The 12,329-nt window shown below is 46.1% G+C and overlaps 1 protein-coding gene across 1 annotated transcript; it reads left to right on the top strand.

The window, feature by feature from the left end:
- LOC110433518 (dormancy-associated protein 1) lies at positions 8,201-10,209 on the top strand. The gene is made up of 3 exons (XM_021455820.1): positions 8,201-8,427; positions 8,666-8,888; positions 9,680-10,209. The coding sequence occupies exons 1-3, from the start codon at positions 8,322-8,324 to the stop codon at positions 9,714-9,716; spliced, it is 366 nt and encodes a 121-aa protein (XP_021311495.1). The 5' UTR covers positions 8,201-8,321; the 3' UTR covers positions 9,717-10,209.

Here is a 12,329-nt window from a genome sequence, read left to right on the forward strand (position 1 = left end):
CTTTCTGGGCCGGCTCCCTCTCCCTCGGCCGAGTTTTCCCCTTCCCTCTCTCCCCGACGCCAGCGGCCCACCTAGCCAGGCTGCGGCCCAACGCCCCGCTTCGGCCCAAGCCAGCAGCACCGGCCCAGCTCGGCCAGCAGCCCGCACGCGCTGCCTCCATCACCCGCATTCGCCCGCTGACTGGTGGGCCCCGCAAGTGGGACCCACCTGTCATCCCCAACCCCGGCCGATTCGGAGTCGGCCGCAGCCACCGGCTTAGACGTCCGCGCCGCACGCGTCGCGAGGTTCGCCGAGCCGCCCTAGCCTATAAAACGGACGATGCAGCCGCTCCGCGCCCCTTCCTCGAACCCTAGCCGCCACCAAGCCGCGCTCGCGAACGCCAAAACCCTAAGCCCGGAGCTCGCCAAGATCCCGCTGCCGCCATCCGCCTCGACGCCGATGTTCTTCACGAAGGTGAGCGTTTCTCGAGGCTCGCAAGCGCGCGACGAATGCGTCGGTGCCTTTTGCGCGCGCTCTCTCCCTCTCTACTGTGCCTGTGACCACGCCGGAGTTCTCGCCGTCGTCGAGCCGCCGCCTCCGCGCGGCCCGTCCTCCCCGCCTTCTCTCTCACGCAGCCAACACACGCACCGAGATCGCCTCGACGTGCGCATCACGCCGGTGCCCTCTGCGCGATTCCCCGAGCCCCGTAGCGCCGCCACGGCGAGCCGGAGCACCGCGGCCATGGCGCCGCCGCCGCGGACCACGCCGCCGCTGCGTGCGATCCCGCCCGGCCCCCGGTCCACGGTGGACCGGTGGACCCAGCGCCCCCGCCCCGGTCCACAGGCGCGGGCCGTGGACCGGCCAGTCCCGAAGCGCCGCGTGGCCGGTCAACAAGTCAGACGCGGTCAGCCCTGGCCATTTTGCGAAAAAGCCCCTGCACTTTTCGGTAATTAACCCGCACTCCATTCAGTTCAAAAGTATTTAATTTAAAGCCCTTGCCTTTTCTGTTTTAGCCCCTGCGCTTTAGGGAAATAGTGCCCACAGTCCAAAACACATTTAAAATTCTGTTTTAATTATTTAAAATACGAAAATTAGTTCTGTTTATTCACAGTCTTGCCACTGATCTAGTTTTGGCCATAGAATGCGCGTTTCAACTCCGTTTAATCCCGTTTTTGTCGCGTTAGTTTTGAATCGCCGCGCTCTGCGTAGTAGTATAAATATTTATCATGTATCTTATTCTTGAATTTATTAAATATAATTTGATTAATATTTATTAAATAGCTTTTAAATTAGGAGCAATCTAGTTGTAATTCGATTCTCGTTGCGTTGTGACTATGTCGGCGTAATCTATATGTTAGCAATGTTGTTTTCATTGTCTCGTATTTAGGAGTTTAAATAATTTGATTAACGTTTTGAATGCTTTTCTATTTAATTAAGATAAAGACAATATAGGATTATATTTTGGTATCTTTATAATCAAATGTGAACTTAAATACTTCTTAATTATAATTTGATTATTTAAACATGAAGCACATAAATAATTTAAGTAATACTTATCTAAGTCTTTTTGAACTAAAAGTAAATTATGTTTATAATTTTGATCTTTTATAAATAAATAATTAAATGCTCACGTTATTAATATTAACTATAATGTTTCTTTATTAATTATACCTTGATTAGTTTTAACCTGATATATAATCACTTAATTAGTTTCTTTCATATAATCCATATTTCAAAACTATAAATGCTTAATTGGCTTCAGTGGTATATAATTACTTATAATAATTATGACTAAAGTTTAACTCCAGCTTTATAGTTTGGTCAACTCAACTTTTAGACAAAGTCTATCACCTCTTTTCATAAAATACGACCAGCGTATAGTCGTCTTCTCCGTTACACTTCGAACCTCGAAAGTCGTGTCTGTTTAACGATAGCTCCATTCTCAATCGTTCTCGTGTGTCTCGATCGTAACATCAAGCCGTGTCGTTTAGTGCGCTCTTTCTAAGCTTTTCTTTTGATTGTTGTTTGTTCTTAGTCGTGATTGTTTGTTTGTCTGTTCGTGTTGTTTGGTTGCTACGAGTAGAAGCGTGGTTCATCAACAGTGAAGATCAGGAGCTGAGGACCGACAGTCGAAGCAGAAGTTGAAGATTAGAAGAAAGAAGCCAAAGAATTCTGAGCAGATATACACTGGGAATAAAGGCAAGTGCAGACACCCTTTGATCATATTGTACCTATGAACTTTAAATATATTTACTTTCCATTGCATGTGTCTTAATACTGCAAACCATAAGGACTTGACTAGCCTCCTACTATATTCCTTGTATGCCTGGGTTATACATGGGTAGTATAGTGAACAGTAGATATGCTTAGTTGCTCTACTCATCTAATCTATATAATAATAAAAATAATGATCTTGCTTAATAAATTCTTCAATGATGATTAATGATTAAAAGGTGAACAATGGTCACTTCGGTGATGGAGATGTTGCGGTGCTTGCGAGCATCGTGTTATGGTTGAGGAAAGGGGGAGCGGGTACTGTTGGTGGTCCGGTTTGCCGGGCGTACCCGTCTCTGCTCTCCGTAAGGACTTAGTCAGGGAGCGGCCCCCTGGGACTTACAGTGCAGCTCCAAGCTATATGGGCTCTGGCTTGACTAATTAGCAGGACCTCCACTAGTAGGGTGTTACTTTCCGGGTAGGCGTGAGGAAGTAACTTGGGTAATGAATATTAAGTTAGCGGCTGCTCGGTACGCCATGGCTATGGGTATCGACTGTCGAGCGCCCCGGCGAAAACTTGCGAGTGGCATCCTATTAGTTGGACCCTGTGAAAAGTCTCGTAGTGAGACCCTGCCTGCTCACCTTGGAAGTGTTTTGGGGAGTCGCGACCCCGGGCAAATGGGAATCACGACTTGGAGTGAAAGTGCACACCTCTGCAGAGTGTAAAACTGATATATCAGCCGTGCTCACGGTCACGAGCGGCCCAGACCCTCACTTGATGAGCAAATTGGATTCACTGGATACTTGGAGGCGAAATTTGGTTGAGGTTGCTACCTCGTGCTTTGGCGGAATGGCTATTCCGTGTTGGCATGATTGCTATCCTGTGTTCTAAATTGGGATTGCTATCCCATGACCTTAATGGGGTTGCTACCCCGAGTTACTATCTGAGGTTGCTACCTCGGTAATAATTATAATGATGATTAATAAAATTGTTAATATACTTTCATCTAATTAAGGGTTGGGATGCTTCACTCATATTTAGTAATAGGTTGTTTTAATAAAAGAATTGTAATAAAAGTGTACCAACTAAAAAGCTCACCTGCAGTTAAACAGTCTCAGCTTTTCCTTTGATTAAGCCTTGCATGTCATTATACTTTCCGTCTGTACTCGCTGAGTTCGACATGAACTCACCCTTGCTATTTCCCCCACACCCCCCAGTGTGTAGTAAAGTGCTGCTCAGAAGAAGGATAAAGAGGTCATGGAGTTTTCTAGAAGCTTATGGGAAGTGCTTGGCGTACGGAGCCCCCAGTCAACCGTCCCTGAGAAGATTGGAGCCTAAGAAGTTTAGCTACTGTTTCCGCGTACTCTGATGTTTTGTAAGTGTTATTATAAATATGTTTTTCCGCTATATATAACATTGATTCTGATATTTCTATTCTTTTGTTATATGTGTGGACTTCCTGGGCACACATATGACGACTCTGGTCTTATTTTAAAAGCCAGGGTGTGACAAAGGTGCTGTCGCTCGTGCGTAGGGGCTGATGAAGGTGCTGCCGCTCGTGTGTTTGGGGTGGTGAAGGTGCTGCTGCTCGAGGAGTGCTGCAAGGTTGAGGCATGCAGCGGCTCCTACAGGTGCTATTGCTGGAGCAGATACACGCCAGGGGCATGCTGCATTTAGTTTAGAAATGCTGAGTTCAATTAAACTTTTGGTGTTATGTGTACTTTCGTGGAAGCAAAGAAAAGAACAATTCTTGCTGCCTTTCTTAGGAATTGGTTGAGAGATCATATATATGAATCATGTTTTGGGATTTTTTTTCCCTTAATTGGTGGATGTAAGAATGGTACACGTACAGTTGGATGAATAAAATTTAGTTGAAATGTGAGTGCCAATTTCCTATGCAAAAAAATCACAGATTTGAAATCTGATTGCCAATTGCCTGTGCAAAAAACAAAATCTGAGTGCATAATCCAACAATTGTTTTGACTGAAAGAGATGCATTTCATAACTCTAACAAACATCCAGCAATTGTTTTGACTAAAAAGGTCTAAACAAACTAACAATTTATCATATTTGAAAAAGCATCTTTGCTAAATTTTCTAGAGACTTCTTGGGTAATGCTCCCTATCATTCAGGAGTTGTTAGTTGCTGCTCCCTTTTTTGGCTTGGAGTTTTTTGCACGTGCTTGATTTCCATCCTTGGAGCTTGGTCCTGTGGCTTTCCTCTTCCTACCTGCAACTGCCTTTCCTGCCTTTGTGCATGTGGTTAGTGGTGCAGGTCTTGCTACAGGTTGATTGGAGCAAATGAAAGCACTATCTGGCAATGGCCCCTGAGGCTGAGATAGTGATGTAGAGTGAGATCCCTGCAGCAAATAAATATGTAATTGCGCAAGCAAATAAATAAGTGGTCTAACACATATTGTAAAAAAAACATTGTTAATATGCAATTGATTTTCTGTATATTACCTCCCATAGCATCTGACTCAACAGGGTTGTGCTGGTTTGTGTCATGGACTCAGCCTGGCATTCTTGCCTCAACACCTGATTGATAGGGTACTCTTGTGGTGGTTGTTCTTGTATTTGGCCTTCCTGGTTTGTTGTAGCCTGTGCAGCTTGTTGTTCAGCTTCTTGTAATGTAGCACGTGTTGTGGCCACTAATTTTTTTACTTCCTCTGAACTAAAACTCATCTTCTTAAGCTTGCAACCACCAGAATTATGGTTAGCATCTGAACAATATTTACAATGCATGACCACACCATGCCTAGTCAGTCTTGGCCCATTCTTTCCTTGCACTTCGTGTGGTTGTTTCCTCCTAGACTTTGGTGGTCTGCCTACTTTCTTCTCATAAATTGGTGGTAATACTTCAGGCCCATTCACCTTTGCCCACTCAGTTTTATCCTTGCAAGGCCAAATATTGAATCCATATGCATTTTTGAAAGCTTCCACAGAATAACAGTTAGCAAGAACACTTTCAGGTGGGATCCTCTCACTTCGCAAGCATGAGATAGCATGACAACAAGGCACCCCTGTTAACTGCCACCTTCTACAGTCACATGTCCTAGCATTGATGTCAACTATGTGTTGGTAATCCTTTATCTGCACTTGGAACACACCCTGTCCTGATGGTGAAGCAAAGCACATATTTGCAAATTCTGCATTTTTTGCAACTTTTTTCCTAATTTTGGGACAAAAAGCACCTTGTATATGTTTTCCTATCTCTTGCTGCTTACTGTAGTGCCTTGTCATGAGTGGGCACTTTATCCTTTCCAACATGCTAAGTATTGGCAAGTCCCTAGCTTCTAGAATGTAGCTATTGAATACCTCACAGTTATTGTTCAGCAATATATCGCATTTGGGAAATTCAGAGAAGTAAGCCCTTAACCATGTGTTAGGAGGCATCTTCTCTATCCATTGGTAGGCATCCACATTCAAATCTTTCATCTTTTCCATGTTTCTGGTCCACTGTTGGACTGAAGAAGACCTTGCACATGCCCACAATTGTTTTTTTAGGATTTCCCCTTTGAACTTCTCATTGAAATTAGCATATAAATGCCTAACACAGAACCTATGTTCTGACTCAGGAAATACTTGCTTCACTGTTGGGATTAAACCCTGAAACAAGAAACTATTAGACAACCAAAGAACATGACAAATGTTGGACTACCAAACAACATGACAAATAATTACAATACCTTCTGCTTATCTGTCATTATTGTCCATGGGAATGTATTGTCAATTTGCAGGTCTGCCTTCAAGGACTCTAAAAACCATTTCCATGTAACAAATGACTCCACCTCAACAACAGCAAAAGCAATAGGGTAAATGCAATCATTAGGGTCCATACCAACTGCTGTAAGTAGCTGACCTCCAAACTTGGTTTTAATATGGCATCCATCAAGGCAAATTAAGGGCCTGCAGCCAGCAAGAAACCCCCTCTTGCAAGCATCTAGTGACATATAGCAACTACTAAATAGATTGCCCTCAAGGTTAAGGTAGAAAGAGCTTCCAGGGTTACTCCTCCTCAATTCATTTCCATAATTCCACAAGGAATTAAATTGCAGTACCTCATCCCCATGAATAGCCTTCATGATCAATCTTCTCGCTCTAGCAAGTTTGCTCCTTGATGGTGTAAGGTTCCAGTCCTTTTGCACTGTCCTTCCAAAACCAGTAATGCTCATCTTGTCATTTGCTCTAAAGGAATCCATATACTTTGCAGCCAACCAATTTGCAGTACATCTCTTCAGAACCCACTCTTTTTGGCAATTGTGTACCCCATAGTAAGTCTTAACCACAAAGGAATTGGTCCTAGTGTCCAAAGAAGCATATAGGTTCCATGGGCAACCATCAGCACAATGAGCCTTTACCCTTGTCTTGTCATTCCTTGGCATCTTAATTTCAACCCTATTCCTGACACTATACTCAGTGATAGCTTCTCTTACCTTCTGGACAGTTGGGAACACTAAGCCAACATGAAAGGTTGGGTTTTGCATATCTTCCTCGCTAAAATATGTAAACCTTAGTCTCACTTCACCTTCCCCATCTGATTCTGGAAGGTCCAAATCTTCATCATCAGTGTTTTCTTCATCACTTCCCTGTATAGGTCTAGATATAGCTAGTGTCTTCAATTTGCTTCCTTTGGCTTTCTTGTTGTCTTTAACCACATTCACATGAGAAGAAACAAGGTCCTCAAATAGATCTGCATCTCCCTCTTCTATCTCATTATCACTGTCCCATAAAACATCACCTTCACTCCCACTCTCTGCCTCATTGTCAACAGTTTGATCCACTCTAATGTTCTCCGTATTTGTGTAGAAAACAGGCAACTTTTGTGTAGGATTCTTCTCTGCATAGTGTGATTTGCATGGGCTAATGACTTTGGGCAATTCAGGCACTGGATTTGCAACAAAATCATCCCAATTAATTTCATCATACAAGTCCTGATGATCAAAATATACTACTAGATTTTTCACATCCTCTGCACATCTTGCCATTACATTGGTGTCAGCATCTAAAAGTATGAGACGGAGACCATCTTGTATTGTCTTTCCTGGTAGCAGCCAGTGTACCTTCAAGTTTAGATTGTTCTGGTGGCCTAACTGCTCGCAAAGTCTGAAAACCACAAAGAAGACCACGTATCTGCTTCTATATTATCAAACCAAGACACCCTTTCATCCACATATGATCTGAGATTTCCAGAACCAACAAAAAAACCACCATGGTGAATCTCTACTGTGAATACATCTCTACGATCACCTACAGAATAGACAAAAAATCAACAAAATAAAGTACATTGCAGTGAAGACAAAAAATGCCAAAACCCTAAAATTTTGCTCCAATTCAACGTCTGGACATGTCAAAATCTTGCGTTTCTACCTCATGTGTATCCTCTGAGCATACCAAATCAGATGAATCAAGAAGAGAAAGCACCGATCAAACTCACCGTACACAGGGGGAGGTGCCCCTTTTGGCCGCAGCGACACAACCATCCTTATAGCCGCAGTGTCACCGCTCCGGTGCTCAGTCGCCCGCCTCTCCTGCTCCGGTAGGGCAGAGACTCTCGCTGCTCCTAGCGCCCTTGATGTCGTCCCTTCAGTCACCCGCCTTGTAGCCCTCGCCGCCCTCGCCGCAAGTCGTAACGATGAACGCGAAGGGTCACGAAGGGATGCGGGTGGAATTACAGAACTAAGGGACCTAATTGCAATAACACACCACACCATCTTTGCTTATGGATTTAAACGACACAAAAACTAAGATTACGGACCTAAGTAGTCGTTTTGAGAGTTTATGGACCGGGGTGACACACCTCAACAAGTATAAGGACCGGGTATGCACTTTGCTCAATTTTTTAAGAGAGTAAACAGGCCCACGCCACCATAACCATCCACTGTATGACCGGCTGAACGCACTTATCTGCTGGCAAAAAAAAAAAAAAAAAGCTTCCATCGCGGCCTTGGCTTGCGGGCGGTACATTGACCAGGCCGGTGTCCGGACACTCGTCCCCTCCGTGATTTATAGAGAGGCCATCACCTCGCTGCTCCTCCTGTACCCGCGCGCTGCTCGTTAACTTGCCGGACCTCTCTAGATCCATCCCATCCCATCTTGGTGGCTTTGTGAGTGAAGAAAGAAAGAAGATGCTGGACAAGCTGTGGGACGACGTGGTGGCGGGGCCTCACCCGGAGACGGGCCTCGAGAAGCTCCGCAAGGCCGCCACTGCCCGCCCCATCCTCATCGACAAAGGTACTCTACTGTCGTCCTACTCATCGTCATCGTCCAACCTATAATTATAGAAATGAATGAATCCCTCATTGTTTACGTCGTTCGGGAACAAGCATACTGCATGCTCTAGCAGTAAAATCCTACACAAGTTAATTACCCGCTAATAATTTGCCCGCGCTGCAAGGTTCGTTTCACTGACTGATATAACGTACTGACCACCGTTTTATTTTTCTTTTTTACTATACTAATAAATAATTAGACGCGGATGCCGGAGCCGCGGGGAGCTACAAGCGGACGCAGTCGATGCCGTCGACCCCGACGACGCCGGTGACGCCGTCGTCGTCGTCGACGACGACGACGCCGCGGGGCGCCAGCAACGTGTGGCGCAGCGTGTTCCACCCGGGGAGCAACCTGGCCACCAAGGGCATGGGTGCCAACCTCTTCGACCGCCCGCAGCCAAACTCCCCCACCGTCTACGACTGGTAAGTACTAGTAGCAATAAGCAGAAGCATGCATGCATCATCTCGCTGCCCCGTCGGTGGCTATGAATCACTTGGTTAATTGCAGATACACCTACAACGTCGGTGTGGCTAGCCACGTGATCTGCTCATTCAACAGCAGATCCAGCATCTAACTAATAATTATGAGCCCGTAACTTAAACTATTTTTCGATGATTTATTATGCCGATAAAAATATTGCTAAATAGCTGACGGATTCGACATATAAGTCCAAACAAATAGACTCTATAAGCACAAACTTGGGCTGCTGTGCTGCTGCTCTCCCACTCTTCCTCTCATGAGCCCTGTTTAGCTAAATGAATGGTTGATCTTAATTAGTTTCTGTTACAAGCACCCAGAAAGTTCCATAATCAAGACGATACATGTGCACTGGTGAAGTCAGCACACACACAATATTAAAAAAATAATAATAAGCAAAAGCAATATGAGATCCACTTAGCCAATAACCATGATTCGCTCACGTGGCATGCCAATCCAGAAGCACGACCGAGAAGAGTGAGACAGTGACAGAGACTGCTATACTTCACTGTTTGAGTGTTTACTTTGTTGGAACGGATAAGGCCTAAAGGACAAGCACGCTGGTGGCCAGATTTATTTTAGTTAATAATATTAATATACTCCGTATGTATAGTTTCACTAATATAGTACGCAAAAATAATTAAGCTGTGAAAACGATCTAGTTAAACAATGGTGTCATTTGGACTTTAGCAAACAAAATATCGTGACACGGAATGTTGTCAATATTTGATTTCAGGCTCTACAGCGACGAGACCAGGAGCAACCACCGTTAGATCGATCGGATGAGGCCGAGGATGATGAAGGGCCCGGCGTCTCTGTCAGGCCATCATGTTTGCTGGTCCTTGTGGTTATCTAAAACGCATGCATGCTCTATTATTATAGTACTTCTGCAGTTCTGCTGTCGCTGTTGCTGATAAAGACTTTGCCGTTTAATTGTCCTTTATTATGTGTTATTATGGAGTGATGAGTGATATGCAGTCGCTCCTAGTAGTGAGTAGTGAGTAGTGAGTATTTACTTGGTATAGTACTTGGTCTGGTCAGTTCCTCTGACTCGGCTTGGCCATTCAAGGGGAGCCCTGTTGTTGCTGCTGTTGTGTGTGTGGTGTGTACTGGCTGTTCTCCATCATCTTGTAAATATTTTGCTTTGGCCAGGGCGTGTACTAGTAACTGTGCCTGTTTCTTCCATTTTAATTTACAAGTCTTGATGTGTAATAATCACCGGCGCAGCGGCGCTGAGGACATGTATTACAACAAAATTACTCTGCATGGACCCAGACAAGGATTTGTTCTCTCGCTGGTTAAGCCTAAACATACACACACCATACAAACAGACAGTGGTATTGTATCGATCTATGTAGGGCCTGTTTGGAACGCAAGAATGAAAAATACATGAATAGAAGAAAACACAGATACGGAGATTGAAAAACAGAGCATTGAAAAATACAAGAATAAATAAGAGGTGACGTCAGGAATCCAAAACATAGGAATTGGTACAGGAACAATAAAAGAAAAATAGCACTTTCATTAACTAATAAAAAATGATCACATGCGATATTTGAGCTCTACAACTCTCTTTCTGGTCTAGGGTCTAGGGTTCGTGGACGAAGTCTATGAAGAATTCACCGCTTTTTTATCATTTCTTTTAGTTTTTATCCAGTTATCCTCGTCTCATTGCTCTCTATGGGTGTGTTTGGTTTGTTTCCTATATGAGCCTGGCCAGTAAAACTAAGCCAGGCTACCTCAAGCCTGCCCTTAGTAAGCCAAGACCTGCTTGTTTGGTTGCATGCGCTGCTGAGCCTGACTAGGATGAATTCGTGTTTGATTGGTTGATTTGGTTTGTATACAGTTACCTCTTCCTTGGGCCGGTGAGTTTACCTCCTTTGAGACATTTTCTCAAACACCTGGCATACACACGCATTGATCTTCCTCCTCCCATCATGCCCAGCTGCAGCCGCAAAAGTTGTACTACGAATCAGCAAACTACCAAGGAAGAGGGGACCGAGATTGCAGTCATCGCGGCGAGAATGGCCTCACCTGCGCAGCGGAGAGCCTGGGCACCGGGTGGAGCCTGGTGGCCCACATGACAGGTCCATATGAGGAAGATGAGCAGGGAGCCGAACGTGAGCAGAAAGACGGTGATGGTGTACGGCAGCGCGCGCGTGTGTCGAGAAGCCTCTGCGGCGGCGTCCTGCATGGTGCAGCAACGCCCATGCCATGGGCGAGCGCGCGCGTGACGACCCAGGGCCAGGAGTGGTGCGCGCGAATGGCCAAGGCCAAAGGAGGTCCGCGCTGCGGCCAAGTCCGGGTGCTCCCGCTCCCACGTCGTCGTCCTGTGGCGAGAAGAGAGGGAGCGTGGTCGGCGTCGTGGCGCTGATCATTGGGACCAGCATCAGGTCCGGCATCCTCACCGTGGGAGGAGCCCATGGCGCTGGAGAAGTCGTGCCTCTGCCTCTGCGGGCGGTGAACGCGGATCTAGACAGTCGTCGCTTCGAGGTCGACGACGGCAGCGCCACCGGGTCGATGGCGCCGCACGTCGCCAGCTCCGACGACAGCCTCACCACCTCCTAGTCCCCCTCCCTGGCGTCTGCAGCCTCCTCACTGCCGCCGCCGCTGCCGCCGGAGACGGAGCCCGTTCCGGGCAGCTGGTCCGATGCGGTCGGGTCCGCATTGGCGGCCGACTTTGGCTTGCGGCTGCACGCCGAGCACATGGACGACGTTAGCGCGACGGTGGCGGCCACACCACGAAGAAGGACAACGCGACGAAGAGCGGTGACGAGAACGGCCTGGCGGCTGGCTAGAGCCTGGCTCAGTTGGGAAGCCCGATTTGGGCTTTCAAAGCTGGTCAGGCTATCTCTGTATGGTTGGTCCAAGTTGGCCATGCCCCAAGCCTTCTTCAACCAAACACCCATTTTCTAGCCCAAATGAGCCCTGGCCACATGTGGATTGCAACCAAACACACTCAATGTCTTGCATCTCGCTCATTTTTTGCTGGATCAGTATGAGAAAGGATTGAAGCAACGCAATGAGCGGAGTGAGATGGTGGTTGCGTGCTTGCGAGCAGCCATCAAGCTCAGCCGTCGATTCAGAGACCTCCGTTGACAGTCAATGGAGGAAAGCGAGATGGGGGCGGGCTATTCATGGCGACGTACACCGGTGATGACGAGACAAAAATATAGATTTTCTGGTTCTATCTCCTCCCTAATCGGATTTTAATCGCCCAATATTTTCTCGTCTACCTCTTTGCCTCGGGCTTCCACCAAACCTTGAGCTCGAACTGTATTTTTTATTTCCTACGTTTTATGGAGACGAAGAATCCTTTCCAGAGGAAAGGCTAAGAGTGTTCTTTTTGTTCCAAACGGTGACTGACGTAAGCAAACCATAGGAAT

This window comes from Sorghum bicolor, chromosome 1 (genome assembly GCF_000003195.3).
Source record: "Sorghum bicolor cultivar BTx623 chromosome 1, Sorghum_bicolor_NCBIv3, whole genome shotgun sequence".
Taxonomy (NCBI): domain Eukaryota; kingdom Viridiplantae; phylum Streptophyta; class Magnoliopsida; order Poales; family Poaceae; genus Sorghum; species Sorghum bicolor.

Coding starts and splice junctions, on each gene's coding strand:
- LOC110433518 (XM_021455820.1), top strand. CDS start 8,322: ATGCTGGACAAGCTGTGGGACGACGTGGTGGCGGGGCCTCACCCGGAG. Junction 8,428..8,665: donor CCCCATCCTCATCGACAAAG/GTACTCTACTGT, acceptor ATAAATAATTAG/ACGCGGATGCCGGAGCCGCG. Junction 8,889..9,679: donor TCCCCCACCGTCTACGACTG/GTAAGTACTAGT, acceptor ATTTGATTTCAG/GCTCTACAGCGACGAGACCA.